The sequence below is a fragment of the Aethalodelphis obliquidens genome, unplaced genomic scaffold (genome assembly GCF_003676395.1).
Source record: "Aethalodelphis obliquidens isolate GAN/ISIS:26980383/991018 unplaced genomic scaffold, ASM367639v1 scaffold4, whole genome shotgun sequence".
Taxonomy (NCBI): domain Eukaryota; kingdom Metazoa; phylum Chordata; class Mammalia; order Artiodactyla; family Delphinidae; genus Aethalodelphis; species Aethalodelphis obliquidens.
The window spans coordinates 44,935,949-44,958,778 of record NW_020837948.1 but is presented as its reverse complement, the minus strand read 5'-3'; the positions used below and the strand labels follow the sequence as shown (position 1 = coordinate 44,958,778).

General features: G+C 38.7%; 1 protein-coding gene across 1 annotated transcript in view; it reads left to right on the top strand.

Moving 5' to 3' along the window:
- ADGRV1 (adhesion G protein-coupled receptor V1) overlaps positions 1-22,830 on the top strand; it is a 543,050-nt gene that overhangs the window by 165,639 nt on the left and 354,581 nt on the right. The window contains exons 64-72 of the mRNA XM_027100633.1: positions 201-349; positions 2,181-2,382; positions 2,904-3,123; positions 5,172-5,411; positions 7,079-7,228; positions 15,592-16,065; positions 19,034-19,177; positions 21,635-21,809; positions 22,467-22,602. Of these exons, the coding sequence (XP_026956434.1) occupies positions 201-349; positions 2,181-2,382; positions 2,904-3,123; positions 5,172-5,411; positions 7,079-7,228; positions 15,592-16,065; positions 19,034-19,177; positions 21,635-21,809; positions 22,467-22,602 (1,890 nt within the window). The remainder of the gene's footprint in view (positions 1-200; positions 350-2,180; positions 2,383-2,903; positions 3,124-5,171; positions 5,412-7,078; positions 7,229-15,591; positions 16,066-19,033; positions 19,178-21,634; positions 21,810-22,466; positions 22,603-22,830) is intronic.

The window sequence follows — 22,830 nt, the reverse complement described above, 5'->3', positions numbered from 1 at the left end:
CAGGCGGTGATAATTGGGAACAGCACAGAAATATATTTCAAACATCATTTCAGAAAAGAAAAGTATTTTCGTGTTGGGATCTTTAAAAGGATGAAAAAGCTTAATAGGACTAAATTATAGGAGCTAATAGGACCCTTCTTCAATTCATGCTAAACAATTATACTCAATTTATTTTATTTATTTTTTTATGACTCTGAAAGGGGGTATGATTTTACCATCCAAGAAAATGGACTTCAGGTGGATCAGCCTCCTGAAATAGGAGACATCTCCATCGTCCGAATCATCATAATGAAAAATGATAATGCAGAGGGAATCATTGAATTTGACCCAAGTTATACTGACTTTGAAGGTAGGTTCAGTAACGTTACTTATAAATTTGCCACCAATTTCTGAATTAGAGTACCTCAGCACGACATTGTCAGTTTGAATTGCTGTATGCAAATTTTCCTGATTTGGGGTGTGTGCATGTGTGTGTGCGTGCGTGTGTGTGTGTGCGTGCGTGTGTGTGTGTACACATATATACACCTTTGTATGTATTTATATATGCCTTTATATATATTTACATATTTATTTTAAAAATATATTTTGAGTTACCTTTGGGCAGTCTTGAATCTCACTTTTGTATGGCAAAGTGGAATGGTTGGGAATAAGGCATTTAGAGAAATTATGTTTAACTTTATGATTGTTGAAATGTTTATATTTCGAACACTTATATTTCTAATTTATGTAATGCTTAATTTCCTTTGTGATTAGAAATCAGTGAATATTCACTTCCTAATGAATAATCACCTTTGAAATATTTTACTGGACCGCAGGTGCAAGTAGTATCTGGACTCCTAATCATGCTTTCTTGAAACAGTATCCAATAGCAGCTTGCCTTATCTTGCCAATTCTCCCCTCTTGTAGAAGCAGAATGCAGAATATATGGTTATATTTCCTCCTGGTAGAAGGAGGTGGCTGCTTTTTCTGGTTTTATTCAAAAGCAGAATATGAATATACCTTTCAAAATAAACATGGTATCTTCTTGTTGCAATTAACTTATTGGCTTCATTGCCTCCGTGAAATTCTTTCATTATCTAGCCATTTTTTAAGTTCATCAGAAATCACTTTAGGAGTTGATTTGTATTGACTTCATGGGTAAAGTCCTGGAAAACATCACCATTTTGTGAACTTCAGTCTACAGCAAGTAAAAAAAGGCTGCATTTTTATACCAGCAGAAAAATGGGACTTGGATCTTTTTTGTTCACTGATTGATTCACTATCTTTGGGGATATTTGGGACAATGCATTTATAATTACAATGTAAGTTCAGTACTATTTAGCTCTGGCTAGTGTGAACTCTATTAAATGATATTTTAATATACATATGTTAGCATAGCTGAAGAAGAAATAAAATATGAATAGAAATTTTAAGTTGAAATCAAGCACTGAGGAAACATTTTCAGATTTACAAGGAGATTTCATAGGAACTGAAAATGTAACAGAATCATCTTTATATCTGGAGTTTTCAAACACTCATATGATATAAATAACATACACCTTATTTTTTATATTACTGATGTTTCAGTTAAATATGCAGAAACAATCCAGAACGGTTTCCTTTTTTTTTTTGCGGTACGCGGGCCTTTCACTGTTGTGGCCTCTCCCTTTGCGGAGCACAGGCTCCGGACGCGCAGGCTCAGCAGCCATGGCTCACGGGCCCAGCCACTCCGTGGCATGTGGGATCTTCCCGGACCGGGGCACGAACCCGTGTCCCCTGCATCAGCAGGCGGACTCTCAACCACTGCACCACCAGGGAAGCCCCCCAGAATGGTTTCCTTTGAGTACACATATTTTAAGTGTTTTTTGTGCTCATCTAGCATTGTCAAAAAAGCAAGGGTTATTTATTTATATGTGGCACACAGAGAAAGAATGGCTATGCTAATGATTAAATCGATTATTTAAATTCTAACTTACACTGCTCACTATAATTTTCAACTTGTGACATACTGTAGTTCTCCTAAAAAAAAAATAAGTCATGACATTTTCACTAATTGTTTTTTAAAGCAATAAATGAACTGCGGAAAAATTGAGTGCTTGTGTTGTACTGTTATATTTAATTGTCATGTTTGATTTGACTGAATCTTATAAAAGTCACTTGCTTTGTCTGGCGTACCAGTTAATTTCAAATTCCTGTTACAGTGGAGGAGGACGTAGGGATGATCATGATTCCAGTGGTGAGGCTTCATGGCACTTACGGCCATGTGACAGCTGATGTCATCTCTCAGAGCTCTTCTGCAGTTCCTGGTGGTGTTGATTATGTACTGCATGGTAGTTCAGTCACCTTTCAGCATGGGCAGAGCTTAAGTTTTATAAATGTTTCCATCATTGATGACAATGAAAGGTAAAACTACTTAGTGATATTGGAAATAACATGGGCATATGTAAAGCATGAGTATTGTGCTCCAGTCCTTACCTATGTTTTGCACTGATAATAGAATTTTAGATTATACTTGTACCCATTGAAAAATGAGTGAGAAACTTTAGGAGGTGCTGAGATAGGGAAAAAGGGATTGGGAGTCCATTGTGATTGTGCCTCACTTTTTCTCAAACAGAAGAAGAAATAATAATTTTTATTCTTCTAGATTTGAAAAGTCTAATCAGAATGTGGAAACATCCTGCAGATCACTTCCTTAATGCATTAATCAATTAAAAAGAGGGGAAGAAAGTCTAATAACTATCCCAGTTTATGTAATATTGAAGTGATCATTTGTGCTTTTAGCTAAGCACCCTCTTCTTACCACTTGGTGTGTGACTACTGTGCCTTGAATATGTATGACCAATTTTGAAAATGACTAGTTATTTGGATTTTAGAAGCATTTTAATATGTTTAGACTCACAGAATTGCTCCTTCTTGCTATGCAGCGAATTTGAGGAGCCCATTGAAATCCTGCTCATTGGAGCTACTGGTGGAGCGGTCCTTGGGCGCCACCTAGTGTGCAGAATCACGATTGCCAAGAGTGACTCTCCCTTTGGTGTAGTAAGATTTCTCAATCAAAGCAAAATTTCTATTCCTAATCCCAATTCTACAATGATTTTACCCTTGATGCTGGAGCGGACTGGAGGACTCTTGGGAGAGATTCAGGTAGAGTTATTTTTCCCATGATTTAAAAAATAATTTGGATTGATAGATATGCTGTTGGATTTTCTTATTCCTCAAATATAGTCATTTATTTATTCACAGTCAGTAATACTTATTAATTACCTAGTAGGTATAAAGCAGCTTCTAAAATCCTTTGAAGTACATAAAAATGCATAAGGCATATAGCTGTCCTCAGGACACTCTTGAGAGAAAGTTAAAAATTAAATGAAGGATTCTGGTAAAAGTCAACAAGTATTTGTAGAGGGCTTTCCATGTATCAGACCCTGTTATAGGCCCTGAGAACGCACTGGTGAACAAGACAGACTTCATCTCTGTTCTCATAAAGTTTTCAAACAATAAACAAAAAAATGAAAAGAAAATGATCTGATAACACTAAGTTTTTTGCAGGAATGTAAAATCAGGAGACACAATCATAAGTGACCTGCTGGCCACTGTTGATTGGATGGTAAGGGTGTGATATTAAAGCTGAAAGATGATAAGAAAGAGGTGCTCAAGTAATTGTTAGAGGGATGAGCATTTGGGCAGAGGGATTAGCTAGTGCAGATCTACAAACTTGGCATGTTTGCGGTATGCAGAGGTCCATGTGGTGGATGGGCTTGGAAATGAAGGGATAACAGCACAAGATAGATCAGAGGGGCCAGTAGGTGTTTGGCCACAGAGAACTTTCTAAGCCAGGTTAAAGATGATGAGTCTAAGTGCAAATAGGATGCCATTAGAGAGTTTTAAGCAGGGGAATGATGTCAGTGTCACCAGGTTGTCAGCTCATTTATAACTGCTGTGAGGAAAATGGGTTGTCAAGAAGCCAGAGTAGAAGCAGGGAGAGCAGTTAGAAGGCTCTTGCCCTCTATAGCCCAGGGCAGAGCTGACGATGGCTCAGACAAGGGTGGAGATGGAGCTGGCCAGATGGGAATGGGCATCGAGTATGTTTTGGAGGGAAAATTCACTGGGCTTGTAGAGGGGAAGAGAATAATCAAGGATAACTGCTAGAATTTTAGTTGAGCAACTGATTAAATTGTAGTGCTGTTTACGGAGATGCCGAAGCTTGGGGGGAAAAGCAAGAGTTCTGTTTTGGCCTTGTTGATTTGAGGTAGCTACTAGACATCCCAGTGGAGGGGCAGGTAGGCAGGGGGAAGTTCGAGTGTGGGTTGTGGGGAGGTCAGGACTGCGCACAGATTCAAAAGATGTTGACACACCTGGAGGCATTTGAAACTCTGTGGCCTAAGGGGTGTAGACAGGGATGTAAGGGGTATAGACCCAAGCGCGGGCTCCCAACATTTAGGGATCTGAGGAGGGAGAGCCAGCCAAAAAGATTGAGAAGTAAAGAAGGAAAACTAAGAAGGTATGTGTTATGTGAGTAACATGTAAGCCAAGGAAGACAGGACACAGTGTTTCAAGAAAAAGAAGCTGTCAGCTGTGTCCAATGCTGATGAAAGAAGCAAAGAGAAGTGCCCAGTTTTCTTTCTTTATGCATATGAAAAGAATACAATTTTAAATTATAGAAACTTTAAAAAATGCATTTGTTGCAATATAAAATTTTTGTTTCTTGTAACAATTTATGAAAATTTCTGTTCCTCTTACACTAGGAATTTAAGTATATTTATTGCTGCACGCCCAGCAGACCTTTCACATGGTTTTATAGTCTGATTCAAATAGGTTTTGATGGACAGAAGCTGTGCACTAGCAAGACAGTTTGTACTCATATTTTTAAAGTTCGTATTACTCTAATATATATATTTAGAATATGTACCTTTATGTTTTTGTTATCCTGTGGTGATAACAAATGACTGGGTATTCAGATCTTTCTTTACTTGTTAGACGTTGCTATTCATGAAAACAGATATTCTATAGATACATAGCTTATATTTGCAAATATTGTTTTAAACAACATGAGTTGATAACATAGGAATTTGCTGGAGATATTCTAGAATAATTTTCACATGTATTATATATATTTTTAATACTACATATCCTGCTAAGTAATTCTTTGTTTAAAGCTGATCGTTTCTATTAAAAAAACAAACACCCTGCAGGTAAACTGGGAGATAGTCGGACCCAATTCTCAGGAAGCCTTACCATCACAGAACAGAGACATCGCTGACCCGGTGAGCGGGTCCTTCTCCTTTGGAGATGGGGAAGGTGGAGTGAGAAGCATCACTCTGATAGTCTATCCTCATGATGACATTGAAGTTGAAAAGACTTTCATTATTAAACTTAAACTTGTGAAAGGAGAAGCTAAATTAGACTCCAGAGCTAAAGATGTTACATTAACAGTAAGTCCGAATTTGTTTTGCCCACAAAATTTTGGATTTAACGATTTATTGGAAAATGCATTTACATTTGTTGAAACTCTATGGGCTTATGATGAATTTAAAGTTATAAGACCAAATGAAGTCATAGTAATTCCTGTGGGTCAGATGCTCTGGTTGTTATATTAATTTATTCCATAGCCTTATTATTTATATATATATATATATATATATATTTTTTTTTTTGTGGTACGTGGGCCTCTCACTGCTGTGGCCTCTCCTGTTGTGGAGCACAGGCTCCGGACACACAGGCTCAGCAGCCATGGCTCACGGGCCCAGCTGCTCCGCGGCATGTGGGATCCTCCTGGACCGGGGCACGAACCTGTGTCCCCTGCATCGGCAGGCGGACTCTCAACCACTGCGCCACCAGGGAAGCCCCAACTGATAATTTTTAAAGGCTTTAAGATAATGAGAAATACTTATTTTACACTTTCTGAGAAAACCTGATGTTTTGGGGATATTTGGCACTTTTAGAGAGGAGGCATTTGTCATATCATACGCATTGGATATCTTTGCCATTAAAGTACATAAAAGTTCACAGATGTCACAAGTCAGATTGTTGGAAGGAAGAATGGTACTTGTACAATTAGGGCAATGATGGTGTGGATCAGATCCGAGTTCAGCATATTTTGCATGAATCACCCAGTCCATCGGGGAAGAAAGTACTGGGGACCAAGGTTACTGAAAAAAGACTGAAAGATGCACCTTTTTTTTAAGTTTGGAAAACACTCATGTCTGGGGTCTGTATCAGTCAGATGTCTCCAGAGAACCAGAACTATTAGGAAATATATATGAAGAAGGAGTTTTTTTTTTTTTTTTTTTTTTTTTAAGGAATTGGCTCATGGAATTGTGGGGTCTGGCAAGTCCAAAATCCATAAAGCAGGCTGGCAGGCAGGAAGGCCAGGAAAGAACCGAAGTTGCAGTCTTGAGTTTGAATTTTGTGGGGCAGGCCAGCAGGCTGGAAACTCAAACAGGATTCCTAAATTACAGTCCTGAGGCACAATTCCTTCTTCTCCGGGAAGCCTCAGTGTTTGCTCTTTAAGGTTCAACTGACTGGATGAGGTCCATTCACATTATTGAGAATAATTTTCTTGACTTCAAGTCAGCTGGTTGTAGATATTAATCATATCTGCAAAATGCCTTTACAGCAACATCTAGACTAGTGTTTGACCAAACAATTGGACACTGTAGCCTAGCCAGGATGACACATTAAATTAACCGTCACAGGGCCTTTGCTTCTCTCCATATTGTATTATATCATAATGAGTAGAAAGAGGTTAGCTAAACTTAACTGGTTAAATGAAGCAAATGAGAGGTGAATAAAGCTAAATTCAGTCATTGAAGTATTATCCTTTGGTGATTCTACAAATTGTAGTTTTCTGAACACTTATTCCCATTATCCTTGGGGGATAAGAATCTACCTGTTTTGGTAACAATCAACGTAATAAAGAAGGTTTTTAAAAATCAGGTAGCTAGGTGGATTATATCCAAGTATCGTGATTGTGTTTCTTTCATTTCCTCAGCTTATCTTGTACATACACAATACATCAGTGTGTTGATATATTGGATACCGTAATTTCATCCATAGCTGTTATATACATTTTCACTCTGCTCTCTGTTTCTCTTTCTAGATACAAAAGTTTGGTGATCCAAATGGAGTGGTTCAGTTTGCTCCCGACTCTTTATCTGAGGAGACCTATTTGGAGCCATTAGCTCTGGAAGGGCCCCTGATCATTACTTTCTTTGTCAAAAGAGTCAAGGGCACTCTGGGAGAGATTATGGTATCATTTTTCCTTTGATTTTTAAGTAGAGTAGTAATTTGCCTAACAACTGCGGTTGAGAGGAACAGAGAAACTGCGTGTGCTGGAGAGTTAAAGTTTTAGATATACTGAAGTGACATGAGTTTTCACACACTCTGAGAAGGCTCATTGGAGCACGTTTGGACTCTCTAGCCGGCACCAGCCTCTGGCTGTCTTTCGAAATTCAGTTACAATTAAGTTAAAAAGATCTTTCTCATATTTAATGATGAAGAAAATGACTGAACTATTTTGTAATTTTTTGTTTGCTATAATGTGAAGCTTTTCCTACTGAACAGGCCTATCCATGATTTTTATAAATTGTTTAATATAGTCTTAATATATCCTTTTTTTGGATATACCTCTTTAAATGTGTTTATTATTTTAGAAGTTTAGAACATTGTTTGAACTGAGTTAAATGTTTGTGGAATCCTTGAAACATTTCAAGAAAACATGGCTTGGAATCACTGCTCTAGATCTATTACTCTCTTAACATAGATCAATATGCATATATTCTTTATTTTCAATATAATCGAGATGCTCTTGTAAATCATGAGTATATTCATCGAACTGATCAAGGTTATCTGTTTGCTAGCAAAACATATTTTGTGAACTCTCTCTATAAACTTACCTCTTTTCCTGTATTGGTGATTAATTGTTACTTCTTCAGTTGAAACTTCATGGTTTGGAGGTAAAAAAATTCTTAGAAGATAATTTTTTACAGATTTTGGGAGGGGGGAATTCTTAATTTCTGAAATCTTAGATATCTTTTTTTTTAAAAAATTCCGTTTTCTCTCAAGGTTTTTGGTTTTTTTAAGAAGTCTTTATTGGAGTATAATTGCTTTACAATGGTGTGTTAGATTCTGCTTTATAACAAAGTGAATCAGCTATACATATACATATATCCCGATATCTCTTCCCTCTTGCGTCTCCCTCCCTCCCAGCCTCCCTACCCGACCCCTCTAGGTGATGACAAAGCACTGAGCTGATCTCCCTGTGCTATGCGGCTGCTTCCCACTAGCTATCTATTTTACATTACGTAGTGTATATATGTCCATATCACTCTATCACTTTGTCCCAGCTTACACTTCCCCCTCCCCGTGTCCTCAAGTCCATTCTCTTGTAGGTCTGTGTCTTTATTCCTGTCATGCCCCTAGGTTCTTCATGACCATTTTTTTTTTTAAGATTCCATATATATGTGTTAGCATATGGTATTTATTTTTCTCTTTCTGACTTACTTCACTCTGTATGACAGATTCTGGTTCCATCCACCTCACTACAAATAACTCAATTTCGTTTCTTTTTATGGGTGAGTAATATTCCATTGTCTATATGTGCCACATCTTCTTTATCCATTCTTCTGTTGATGCACACTTAGGTTGCTTCCATGTCCTGGCTATTGTAAATAGAGCTACAGTGAACATTGTGGTGTATGACTCTTTTTGAATTATGGTTTTCTCAGGGTATATGCCCAGTAGAGGGATTGCTGAGTGGTATGGTAGTTCTATTTTTAGTTTTTTAAGGAACCTCCATACTGTTCTCCAAAGTGGCTGTATCAATTTACATTCCTGCCAACAGTGCAAGAGGGTTCCCTTTTCTCCACACCCTCTCCAGCCTTTATTGTTTGTAGATTTTTTGATGATGGCCATTCTGACTGGTGTGAGATGATATCTCATTGTAGTTTTAATTTGCATTTCTCTAATGATTAGTGATGTTGAGCATCCTTTCATGTGTTTGTTGGCAATCTGTATATCTTCTTTGGAGAAATATCTGTTTAGGTCTTCTGCCCATTTTTGGATTGGGTCGTTTGTTTTTTTGATATAGAGCTGCATGAGCTACTTGTAAATTTTGGAGATTAATCCTTTGTCAGTTGCTTCATTTGCAAATATTTTCTCCCATTCTGAGGGTTGTCTTTTTGTCTTGTTTATGGTTTCCTTTGCTGTGCAAAAGCTTTTAAACTTCATTAGGTCCCATTTGTTTATTTTTTTTTTTTATTTCCATTTCTCTAGGAGGTGGGTCAGAAAGGATCTTGCTGTGATTTATGTCATGCAGTGTTCTGCCTATGTTTTCCTCTAAGAGTTTTATAGTGTATGGCCTTACATTTAACTCTTTAATCCATTTTGAGTTTATTTTTGTGTATTGTGCTAGGGAGTATTCTAAATGCATTCTTTTACATGTAGCTGTCCAGTTTTCCCAGCACCACCTATTGAAGAGGCTGTCTTTTCTCCATTGTATATTCTTGTTTCCTTTATCAAAGATAAGGTGACCATATGTGCATGGGTTTATCTCTGGGCTTTCTATCCTGTTCCATTAATCTGTGTTTCTGTTTTTGTGCCAGTACCATACTGTCTTGATTACTGTAGGTTTGTAATATAGTCTGAAGTCAGGGAGCCTGAATCCTCCAGCTCCGTTTCTCTTTCTCAAGATTGCTTTGGCTATTCGGGGTCTTTTGTGTTTCCATACAAATTGTGAAATTTTTTGTTCTACTTCTGTGTAAAATGCCATTGGTACTTGGATAGGGATTGCATTGAATCTGTAGTTTGCTTTGGGGAGTAGAGTCATTTTCACAATGTTGATTCTTCCAATCCAAGAACATGGTATATCTCTACGTCTATGTATCATCTTTAATTTCTTTCATCAGTGTTTTATAGTTTTCTGCATACAGGTCTTTTGTCTCCTTAGCTAGGTTTATTCCTCGGTATTTTATTCTTTTTGTTGCACTGGTAAATGGGAGTGTTTCCTTAATTTCACTTTCAGATTTTTCATCATTAGTGTATAGGAATGCAAGAGATTTCTGTTCATTAATTTTGTATCCTGCTATTTTAACAAATCCATTGATTAACTCTAGTTGTTTATGGTAGCATATTCAGGATGCTCTATGTATAGTATCATGTCAGCTGCAAACAGTGACAGCTTTACTTCTTCTTTTCCAATTTGGATTCCTTTTATTTCTTTTTCTTCACTGATTGCCGTGGCGAAAACTTCCAAAACAATGTTGAATAATGTGGTGAGAGTGGGCAACCTTGTCTTGTTCCTGATCAGAGTGGAAATGGTTTCAGTTTTTCACCATTGAAGATGATGTTGGCTGTGGGTTTGTCATATATGGCCTTTATTATGTTGAGGTAAGTTCCCTCTGTGCCTACTTTCTGGAGGATTTTTATCATAAATAGGTGTTGAATTTTGTCAAAAGCTTTTTCTGCATCTATTGAGATGATCATATGGTTTTTATCCTTCATTTTATTAATGTGGTGTATCACATTGATCGATTTGCGTATATTGAAGAATCCTTGCATTCCTGGGATAAACCCCACTTGATCATGGTGTATGATCCTTTTAATGTGCTGTTGGATTCTGTTTGCTAGTATTTTGTTGAGGATTTTTGCATCTATGTTCATCAGTGATATTTGCCTGTAGTATTCTTTCTTGGTGATGTCTTTGTCTGGTTTTCGTATCAGGGTGATGGTGGCCTCGTAGAATGAGTTAGGGAGTGTTCCTCCCTCTGCTATATTTTGGAAGAGTTTGAGAAGGATAGGTGTTAGCTCTTCTCTAAATGTTTGGTAGAATTCACCTGTGAAGCCATTTGGTCCTGTTCTTTTGTTTGTTGGAAGATTTTTAATCACAGTTTCAGTTTCAGTGCTTCTGATTGGTCTGTTTATATTTCTATTTTTCCTGGTTCAGTCTCGGAAGGTTGTGCTTTTCAAAGAATTTGTCCATTTCTTCCAGGTTGGCCATTTTATTGGCATATAGTTGCTTGTAGTAAACTCTCATGATCCTTTGTATTTCTGCAGTGTCAGTTGTTACTTCTCCTTTTTCATTTCTAATTCTGTTGATTTGAGTCTTCTCCCTTTTTTTCTTATTGAGTCTGGGTAATGGTTTATCAATTTTGTTTATCTTCTCAAAGAACCAGCTTTTAGTTTTATTGATGTTTGCTATCGTTTCCTTCATTTCTTTTTCATTTATTTCTGATCTGATCTTTATGATTTCTTTACTTCTGCTAACTTTGGGGTTTTTTTGTTCTTCTTTCTCCAATTGCTTTAGGTGTAAGGTTAGGTTGTTTATTTGAGATGTTTCTTGTTTCTTAAGATAGGATTGTATTGCTATAAACTTCCCTCTTAGAACTGCTTATGCTGCATCCCGTAGGTTTTGGGTCGTTGTGTTTTCATTGTCATTTGTTTCTAGGTATTTTTTGATTTCCTCTTTGATTTCCTCAGTGATCTCTTGGTTATTTAGTAGTGTATTGTTTAGCCTCCATGTGTTTGTATTTTTTACAGATTTTTTTCCTGTAACTGATATCTAGTCTCATAGCATTGTAGTCGGAAAAGATTCTTGATGTGATTTCAATTTTCTTAAATTTAGCAAGGCTTGATTTGTAACCAAGATATGATCTATCCTTTAGAATGTTCCATGAGCACTTGAGAAGAAAGTGTATTCTGTTGTTTTTGGATGGAATGTCCTATAAATATAAATTAAGTCCATCTTGTTTAATGTATCATTTAAAGCTTGTGTTTCCTTATTTATTTTCATTTTGGATGATCCGTCCATTGGTGAAAGTGAGACGTTAAAGTCCCCTACTATGATTGTGTTACTGTCGATTTCCCCTTTTATGGCTGTTAGCATTTGCCTTATGTATTGAGGTGCTCCTATGTTGGGTGCATAAATATTTACAATTGTTATATCTTCTTGGATTGATCCCTTGATCATTATGTAGTGTCCTTCTTTGTCTCTTGTAGTAATCTTTGTTTTAAAGTCTATTTTGTCTGATATGAGAATTACTACTACAGCTTTCTTCTGGTTTCCATTTGCATGGAGTATCTTTTTCCATCCCCTCACTTTCAGTTTGTATGTGTCCCTAGGTCTGAAGTGGGTCTCTTGTAGACAGCATATATATGGGTCTCGTTTTTGTATCCATTCAGCCAATCTATGTCTTTTGGTTGGAGCATTTAATCCATTTACATTCAAGGTGATTGTCAATATGTATGTTCCTATTACCTTTTTCTTAATTGTTTTGGGTTTGTTTTTGTGGGTCTTTTCCTTCTCCTGTGTTTCCTGCCTAGAGAAGTTCCTTTAGCGTTTGTTGTAATGATGGTTTGGTGGTGCTGAATTCTCTTAGGTTTTCCTTGTCTGTAAAGGTTTTAATTTCTCCGTCAAATCTGAGTGAGATCCTTGCTGGGTAGAGTAATCTTGGTTGTAGGTTTTTCCTTTTCATCACTTTAAATGTTGTCCTGCACTCCCTTCTGGCTTACAGAGTTTCTGCTGAAAGATCTGCTGTTAACCTTACAGGGATTCCCTTGTTTGTTGTTTTTCCCTTGCTGCTTTTAATATTTTTTCTTTTATTTAATTTTTGATAGTTTGGTTAATAACTGTCTTGGCGTGTTTCTCCTTGGATTTATCCTGTATGGGACTCTCTGTGCTTCCTGGACTTGATTAATTATTTCCTTTCCCATATTAGGGAAGTTTTCAACTGTAGTCTCTTGAAATATTTTCTCAGTTTCTTTCTTTTTCTGTTCTTCTGGGACCCCTATAATTAGGATGTTGGTGCATTTAATGTTGTCCCAGAGGTCTCTGAGACTGTCCTCAATTCTTTTCATTCTCTTTTCTTTATTCTGCTCTGTGGTAGTTATTTCCACAAGTTTATCTTCCAGGTCATGTATCCATTCTTCTGCCTCAGTTATTCTGCTACTGATTCCTTCTAGAGAATTTTTGATTTCATTTATTGTGTTGTTCATCATTGTTTGCTCTTTAGTTCTTCTAGGCCCTTGTTAAACATTTCTTGTATTTTCTCCATTCTATTTCCAAGATTTTGGATCATCTTTACTATCATTATTCTGAATTCTTTTTCAGGTAGACTGCCTATTTCCTCTTCATTTGTTAGGTCTGGTAGGTTTTTTCCTTGCTCCTTCATATGCTGTGTGTTTCTCTGTCTTCTCATTTTGCTTAATTTACTGTGTTTGTGGTCTTTTCACAGGCTGCAGGTTCGTAGTTCCCGTTGTTTTTGGTGTCTGCCCCGGCTAAGGTTGGTTCAGTGCGTTGTGTAGGCTTCCTGGTGGAGGGGACTAGTGCCTGTGTTCTGGTGGATGAGGCTGGATCTTGTCTTTCTGGTGGGCAGGTCCGCATCTGGTGGTGTGTTTTGGGGTGTCTGTGACCTTATTATGATTTTAGTCAGCCTCTCTCCTAATGGGTGGGGTTGTGTTCCTGTCTTGCTAGTTGTTTGGCCTAGGGTGTCCAGCACTTTAGTTTGCTGGTTGTTTAGTGGAGCTGGATCTTGGTGTTTAGATGGAGATGTCTGGGAGATTTTTGCTGTTTGATATTACGTGGTGCTGGGAGGTTTCTGGTGGACCAATGTCCTGAACTTGGCTCTCCCACCTCAGAGGTACAGCCCCGAAACCTGGCCAGAGCACCAAGACCCTGTCATCCACATGGCTCAGAATAAAAGGGAGAAGAAAAGAAAGAAAAGAATAAAATAAAATAAAGTTATTAAAGTAAACAATAATTATTAAAAATAAAAAAAATGTTTATGAAGTAATTTTAAAAAAAGGAAGGAAGAAAGAAAGAAAGAGCAACCAAACCAAAAGAAAAATCCACCAATGATAACAAGCACTAACTGTACTAAAAAAAAAAAAAAGAAAAAAAACGGACCGACAGAACCCTAGGACAAATGGTAAAAGCAAAGCTATACAGACAAAAATCACACAAAGAAGCATACACATACACACTCTCAAAAAGAAAAAAAGGACTTTAGTTGCCCCCAAAGTCCACCTCCTCAATTTGGGATGATTCATTGTCTATTCAGGTATTCTGCAGTTGCGGGGTACATCAAGTTGACTGTGGAGATTTAATCCGCTGCTACTGAGGCTGCTGGGAGAAATTTCCCTTTCTCTTCCTTTGTTCACACAGCTCCTGGGGTTCAGTTTTGGATTTGGCCCCGCCTCTGTGTGTAGGTCGCCTGAGGGCATCTGTTCTTCGCCCAGACAGGACGAGGTTAAAGGAGCAGCTGATTTGGGGGCTCTGGCTCACTCAGGCCGGGGGGAGGGAGGGGTACGGGTACGGGGCGAGCCTGTGGCGGCAGAGGCCGGTGTGACGTTGCACCCGCCTGAGGCGCGCAGTGTGTTCTCCTGGGGAATTTGTCCCTGGATCACGGGAGCCTGGCAGTGGTGGGCTGCACAGCCTCCCGGGAGGGGCGGTGTGGAGAGTGACCTGTGCTTGCACACAGGTTTCTTGGTGGCTGCAGCAGCAGCCTTAGCATCTCATGCCCCTGTCTGGGGTCTACACTGATAGCCGTGGCTCACACCTGTCCCTGGAGCTCATTTAGGTAGCGCTCTTAATCCCCTTTCCTCGTGCACCAGGAAACAAAGAGGCAAGGAAAAGTCTCTTGCCTCTTAGGCAGGTCCAGGCTTTTTCCCGGACTCCCTCCTGGCTAGCTGTGGTGCACTAACCCCTTCAGGCTGTGTTCACGCAGCCAACCCCAGTCCTCTCCCTGGGATCTGACTTCTGAAGCCCAAGCCTCAGCTCCCAGACCTCGCCCGCCCTGGTGGGTGAGCAGACAAGCCTCTCAGGCTGGTGAGTGCTGGTCGGCACCGATCCTCTGTGCGGGAATCTCTCCGCTTTGCCCTCTGCACCCCTGTTGCTGTGCTCTCCTCTGCGACACCGAAGCTTCCGCCCTCCGCCTGCAAAGGGGCTTCCTAGTGTGTGGAAACCTTTCCTCCTTCACAGCTCCCTCCCACTGGTGCAGGTACCGTCCCTATCCTTTTGTCTATGTTTATTCTTTTTTCTTTTGCCCTACCCAGGTATGTGGGGAGTTTCTTGCCTTTTGGGAGGTCTGAGGTCTTCTGCCAGCGTTCAGCAGGTGTTCTGTAGGAGTTGTTCTACACGTAGATGTATTTCTGATGTATTTGTGGGGAGGAAGGTGATCTCCACGTCTTACTCTTCCGCCATCTGGAAGCTCCTCCTCGATATTCTCTTTTTATTAAAAACAAACAAAAACAAATTCCAGTGTGAATGTCAGATTATCTACTTACTTTTTACCTTCAAATATTGTCTGTGGTTCACTATTGAATGTATTTGTGGTACTGGTATTTTAAAGTTAACTTGTTTATCTTTTCAAATTACGTTATTTTAGAAGCAGGTGAAATGAAATTTTATAATCCTGTCTTGCAAATTGCATACAACAGCCTGAAAGAGTTAAGATACTTTCTAAATTACCTAACTACTTGGAAAGTTTCACTTGGAATATAATGAGGCACACTTAATTTTTTTTGTATATAGTAGAGGAAAACTAATTTAAAGGATTTTTGATTCAGTATACTGAATTGTATAACTTTGTTGGGTTTTTTTTTTTCCTTTTATTTTAGGTTTACTGGGAATTAAGCAGTGAGTTTGATATTACTGGTGACTTTCTGTCTACAAAAGGATTTTTCACCATTGCTGATGGAGAAAGTGAGGCCAGCTTTGATGTTAACTTGCTACCAGATGATGTACCTGAGATAGAGGAAGTTTATGTGATTCAGCTTGTTTCTGTAAAGGGAGGAGCAGAACTGGATCCAGAAAAATGCATCACACGGTTCTCTGTTTCTGCAAATGATGACCCACATGGGGTATTTGCCCTGTATTCAGATCACCAGTCAATACTTATTAGGCAGAACCTTAGTAGATTCATCCAAATTAATGTAACCCGGCTTGCTGGAACATTTGGAGATGTGACTGTTGGATATCGAATATCATCTGATCCTAAGAAGCAGTCTGTTGTTACTGAAGATGCAGAGAGGCAGCTGGTGGTCAAAGATGGCACCAGATATAAAGTGGACACAGTGCCAGTCAAGAGTCAGGTTTGTAGCATTTCTTTAATTTCCTGATCATTCCAATAAAACTCCTTCAGGAAAGCCCTAGTTAATCTCATGATCAGTTTAAAGTCTTATTCTGATATTTAAATGGAACCATGAAAAATACCTTAGAAACTGCATACTAATTATTGGATAATACATATACTGAAGTATTTTCAGATTATAAGTAAATAAGTATATTCTTATTTGGAGATAAAATATTTTTGTCTAGATAGTAGCAGGCACTTATTTAGTACTTCAGAGTTCCAGAAATTGTTCCAAGTGCTACACAAACACACACACACACACACACACACACACACACACACTCTGGATGCTTGTTGAAGGGAAGATACTTGTAGACTTCCTAGGACAGCAGACTGTTCTGCCGACATATCAGGTGAGAGTGCTAGGAATACATGGATTTTCTGTGGGTCAAATAGATACCTAGCAGTCTTTCTCAGTGTGATCCACAGAAAGTGATGGGAGCAACTGTTTTCATCCTCCCAAGAAGATAACTAGTATCATTCCATATGCATGGCAGAGAAGTTAATTTATTTCATGCATGAGATGCATTATAGCTGTGAGGATTAATTATCTCATGGTTGAGAAAGTCTGTACCAGAGGACGCTTTTAGATTATCTCCTGTGGTGGTACCTGGGACATTTTGAAGGATGGTAGTCCTCTTGTCATTTTACTTTGAAAACTTAATGGTATAGTTGATAAAGATACTTAGCTTTCTTAATACCTGTTTGAATTATCTATGGATTTCTTAATATCTGTTTTGAAGCTCTATTATTTTTATGATTTCTGTCTATTTTCAATAAAGAGTAACAAAAGTTTACTAGCTTACCCATATATGAAAGCTTCCTCTTATTTGTTTACTTTAACATCTTTCATTAGTGTATTTAAATTTGCATGGGTTCCTTCTGTCTCTTACATTCCACTATGTGTGGTGTAGACTGCACATAGATTATTATGTGAGTTAGACTTCCAAGATGACTATTTAGGGCAACATGTGACATGCGCATAAACTGAGGGGAGGATTTTTCCAGCGGTCCCTTTCTCCCCTCACACCCTGGGTGTAATGCGTTGCTCTTTAAAGTTTGGGATGTTAGTTACAAGTTACATATAGATCTACCTGATCTACCGCCCTGATAAAAGTTAGGACTTCGGACAGGTCCGCCACAGAGAAGGACCTTCAAGTGGGTCTTGGGACAGAATGAGTTTCCATTAGGCTCTGAAAACTAGAAGACTCTTGATGTTGGTTTAACATGAGGACCAGGGAGTGAACAGTTACCTCACCTGGGTAACAACAGGCTTCTCAGATGAAGTACTCACTGATGGTAAGAATCATTGGCACGATAAAGAAACAAGTCTGTGTTTAAAAGAATTTAAGTTAGAATGCAAGATAAGATTATATTCACGGCTGTCATTCAGATATTTATTGAGCACTTGCTATGTGTCAGTCATTGTGAGAAGCACAGCAGCTACAGTGATCACAAAGACATAATCTCCGTTGTCAGGTTGCTCCCTGTCTAGTGCAGGAGAAGGCCCTTGAACAGCCAATTATAAAAGCAAGCAGATAAGCAGTGTTCAAGATGCACACAGGATATTATGGGGCTGTAAACTCCATTTGTGCCCAAAGCCATCAAGAATGATGGGAAATATGTAGAATAGTATTGGTGATGCAGTCCTGGATCAGGGACATGGAAGGGCAAAACAGAACACCCTCAACTCCTAAAAACCTTCAAGGTCGTTTTCAAATTAGTCTACCCGCTTTTCTTCTGTAGGCAAACCAACGTTTCTCCAAATCCATCATTACTCCTGTTCAACTTTAATGTTTAATTACTGCACCTTGGGGACCTGCCACACTCCATAAGTCTGTGTGCTGCACGGGCCCATGAACAGAAGAGTTGGGTAGGAAGGCACAAATGCCTGGGAGCTTTGAGCTGACATCTGGCCGTTCATTCTTTAGGAAATAGGGACAAAAAAAAATCCTTAGCTGCCCAGCCAGTGAACTGCATGGGGAAGGGGCACACCCTTCAAGGAGAGGAGGGAGGCACGTGATCGAAGTCAGGACACCATGATTTATTTCTGTTTCCTCAGCACTTGATCTATGCTTCATGTTCACTGAATGTGATTTTGAAAAGATGAAGGTTGATTGAATGAATAAAACATCTGTTCCCCTCATGTTGCACATTTGAAACCACTATAGTACATATTTTACACATTTCAGAGTGTGTTTTGTGTTTTAAGTACATTACATTTAAAAGAACAGACTTCATAGAAATAGTTATTTGTACATTCAATAAAGATGTACAGAGTTGTTAGTAATATTCCAGGTTACGGGGGCTTATCCATTATCGGTAACAAGGTTTCTATGGAAAAATGTATTATATCAATAAGTGTTAAAAAAATCTTTTAAAGTAATACCAGGTTTTAAATTCAGGATTTCCCTATTTTGTTGGATTCTAAAACTTTGAAAATTGGTAGTCTAATAAATGGTGTTAGTAGTCTTTATTTGTCCCAAGTATTCAAATAATCAGTACACCTAAATCATTATCTGTTTTAAGTAACTGTCATTAGAGCTGTTAGTTTCTACACAATGAAAAGGGAGAAAGTGAGTTTTGCTGGTTTTAGGAGCTGACACTGTTCACCAGTGAGCTCTTTCCATTCCTGTGGCACGTGATTCTATCACTAATACTACTTCTGAGATTCTCATCATTCTTCAGGTCATTTGGGCACACAGAGAGTATTTGCAGATTTGTGTTTTTTTAATACTGTATGGCTCTCAGTGTTAGCGTCAAAGTCTTCCTGCTGGTGCTTTGTTTTGTAACATGGGGGAAAGGGCATATACTGATGAAACTGATACAAAAGGAGGAAATGCTAATGACTCATTTCAATTGTCAGTATTTTTCTTTGAAAATTATTTTTTACTATTAAAAAAGTCATTGATACTGTTTGTATATAGGTCTTCCTACCCCTGGGCTCTAATTTCACCTTGCAACTGGTGACTGTGATGCTTGTTGGTGGAAGTTTCTATGACATGCCAAGAATTCTCCAGGAAGCAAAATCTGCTGTCCTTCCAGTCCCTGAGAAAGCTGCCAATTCTCAGGTAATTGGCCCTGGGTGTGGTACTACCCCGGAACCACTAGAGGGCAGCTCTTATAGGAAGGACTAAGATTCTTAGAATTTCTTAAGATTCACTATTTCCTTAAATCTAAGTAATCCTATGAATATCAAAGTGGACACTGTGGATACACTATATGAAAATAATTTGTCAGTTTTCAACATTAGATAGAAAACTATATCACCTTTCTGGAGTTTTAGAAAGTTTCTGTCTTGTAGAATGTAAGGTGTAGAATTTTTAAATTAATTAATTAATTAATTTTTGGCTGCATTGGGTCTTCATTGTTGCACGCGGGCTTTCTCTAGCTGCGGTGAGGGGGGGCTGCTCTTCGTTGCGGTGTGTGGGCTCTAGGCGCTGGAGCTTCAGTAGTTGTGGCTTACGAGCTCTAGAGCACAGACTCAGTAGTTGTGGCGCATGGGCTTAGTTGCTCTGCGGCATGTGGGATCTTCCCAGACCAGGGCTCGAACTCATGTCCCTTGCCTTGGCAGGCGGATTCTTAACCACTGCGCCATCAGGGAAGTCCTAGAGTTTTTAAAATAACAGTCACCTAGAGTCAAAACTTCAGGTTTTTTCTTGAAAATGAATATTTAACATTGAGATATTTTATGCTAAATAATTAAAATTAGAATGAAACCTCAGTTCATATTTCAGACTTTCTCATTTACTAAGATTGTAAATATTTACCTTGTGAGGCTCTTTTTACTGTGGCAAGTTTGTTCTGATATAGGTTAATGCTAGTGGTGCACCTAAGTATTTGAACCTTCTACCTGAATTCATTTTAGGGAAGATTGTTCCCTAATCACTTTAAATTCACATGAGAACAAAGAATACCTTGAGGGCTTTGCTTCCTGTGTAGGCCAATTCTGTCAATATAGGAACAAGACAGGGCTCCTGTCTCTGGCTACGATAATGTGTGTATTTTATAAACCATAATAAGGGATAAGCATGCATCCTACTCCTTCAGGTGGGAGTTCCTTCAGTCCCTTGACCAGAATGTGGAATCGGTGCAGGAGGGGCAGGAGTGTGGGCAGATCTGGCCACCAGCTTGTGTAACAGGGTCTCTGGCCATTAAGGGGATGCTCTCCAGTTACTCCCACCTGGGCTGCTTCTCCCCAGGGAATGAATTTGCTTTGCTCCCTAAAGTGGAATCCACCAGCATTAAAATTAACTGAGAGGAATTGTCTTCTTTCTGGACCTCCTCTTTTCAAGAAGGAAAGAGGGTATAGAATTTAATGCTTTGACATTTTGTTACCTTCTTTTTGTTCACAGGTTGTTATAACAAAGATCCCTTTCAACCTGAATCCTTCGTTTGGTGTAGTAAACTATTTTCTTCTCCTTCTTCATGCATGTTGTCACAACATTATGTCACATCAAAGGGCCAGATCAGGGCCAGTCATGGAGTATTCCTGTCCTTGGTGTATCCTCTGTACTCCTTACCAGTATTTGTATGTGGGGGGTGTGTGTGTGTGTGTGTGTGTGTGTGTGTGTGTGTGATGTGCCTAGGACACTTTCAAACAGCCTCTAGCCATTTGGCAAGCATGAGCTCAGATATGCCAAAGATTTTGGCAGTTGCTAACCAGAAGCTTCACTGTAATAAGGAATCTAGGCGGGTGTCAAATTGAAGTTGTTGTTTTCTCTTTTCTGTGGCTTCAGAAGCTGTCCTGTGGCCCCCTCTCACACTTTCTGCTCCTCTCCATTCCAATTTAAAATGGGGAGAATGAGTCTTAATATAGAACTGTTGATTCTATGGTATTCCAAATTTATAGATATTGGGACCAAAGAGGTAAACTGAGTTGTCTAAATAACAATGTGAAGCCAGGAATCTGGTTTTATTCTTATTCTTTGACCAGAACTTATTTCATCTATGAATCCCAGGGTACCCTGGGAAGGTTGCCCTGAAAACCAGATCTTACTTGGTGTGGATGAAAAAGATTGTTATTTTAAAAAAATCTTTGAGGGTTTCTGATCCTCAAAAAAAAGATATTGTATTGAATCAAAGAGCTGAAAAGAACCTTAATAGAAAATCTAGTTCATGGTACTCACTTTATAAATAAAGAATTTATTATTATACCTTAGAAAGAAGTCAGATTTCAGTTCTAGACAAATTAGGTTCTATAAAGACCCGTCAACAAATCATATTAAAATGCCATGTTTAATCTTTCCTTTCATTTAACCATAATTACCATTATATTTTTAGATATGGTTAATTCAGGGGTTTACATTTTGATAAAAAAATAAAGCTGTAAACTATAATCAGCATTATAAAATAGAATACATTTTCAAATTTCACATGTCATTTCTTAACTACTACTCTTTAATTGACTATATTTTAGAACAGGAAATATACTGTGTAAACAAAGAGAAAGTTGACTTTTAACCCACTCTTCAGAAAACAAGAACCTTTAGAGAGAAATAAAATGTTCTAAGCATGTTTTTCCTCAGGTTGGATTTGAGTCTACTGCTTTTCCACTCCTGGACATCACCGCTGGAACAAGCCAAGTTGTGATTTCTAGGAGAGGCACGTATGGCTCTCTCAAGGTTTCCTGGGCGGCTGGATATGTTCCTGGGTTAAAAATCCCCGAATTCGTTGTTGTTGGCAATATGACCCCCAAAGTGGGTGAGTTGTGGCTTTTCTAGGATTTTCCCTATAGAACATGGAAATGTGTAATTGGCCACTAATTTTCCTGAATCCTCTTTACTCTGGACAGTGAGCTATTTGCCTCCTAATACAGTCCTCTCAGATTTAAGTGATCAGAATTTCACAGGCTGCTTGGTGAGAATGAGAGGAACTTTATTCGTTCAAATGGAAAACTTCATACCTCACCTGGAAATAATGGTCACTAAGCAGACTACTCTGTTTATACCTGAGGAGTTAGTTCTAAAAACCTAATGTGGCCCATACGATAATCAAAAAAGACACACCTTTATATCCATTTACATGTTCATCTGAATATTTCTGACAGTTGAGCAGCTGTTATTTCATCTACTTTATTTTTAGTTATACCATAAGCTCTGTGAGGATCAGTGAGGTGCAAAAGTTAGGTGGTTTGACCTCTACCTTGTAAAGGAGGCATGATTAAAGGCAAGGTGTGTGTGGTCTACGGAGCTTCCTCTATTTACACTCCCTCCCCCACTGACTTTTTAAATGTTTTACCTTTTGTAGACTGTCATAGAATTTTGGAAAAGGAAAGATTTCACTCTATTTTTAAGAGTTGAATCCCAATTTAAGAACTCAGAAATGAAACCCAGCTTCCCTTTTCATGTTCCCTGTCAGGGAGTCTTTCATTTTCCCATGGAGAAGAAAGTAAAAGAGTCTTGCTGTGGACATTTCCTAGCCCTGGTCGGCCAGAGGCCTTTGTCATTCACCTCTCAGGAGTGCAGAGCAGTGCCCCTGGTGGGGCTCAGCTTCGGTAAGACCAACTTGATTTTCAGCCAAGAAAGTCTCTGAGGAATAAGCTGGAATTTACCTGTTGAAACAAAAAAAAGACACAAGGATCTCTCTCCTTGAAGCAGAGGCGAAAACAGTTTTAGTGTAGAGCAGTATATGGCCTGCATTGCCAAAGATTCCACCACCCACTGCTTGCTTGAAGAGCGTTTCTCATGACCTCTCACTCAAGAATGTTGGCCTGAGGTGACAC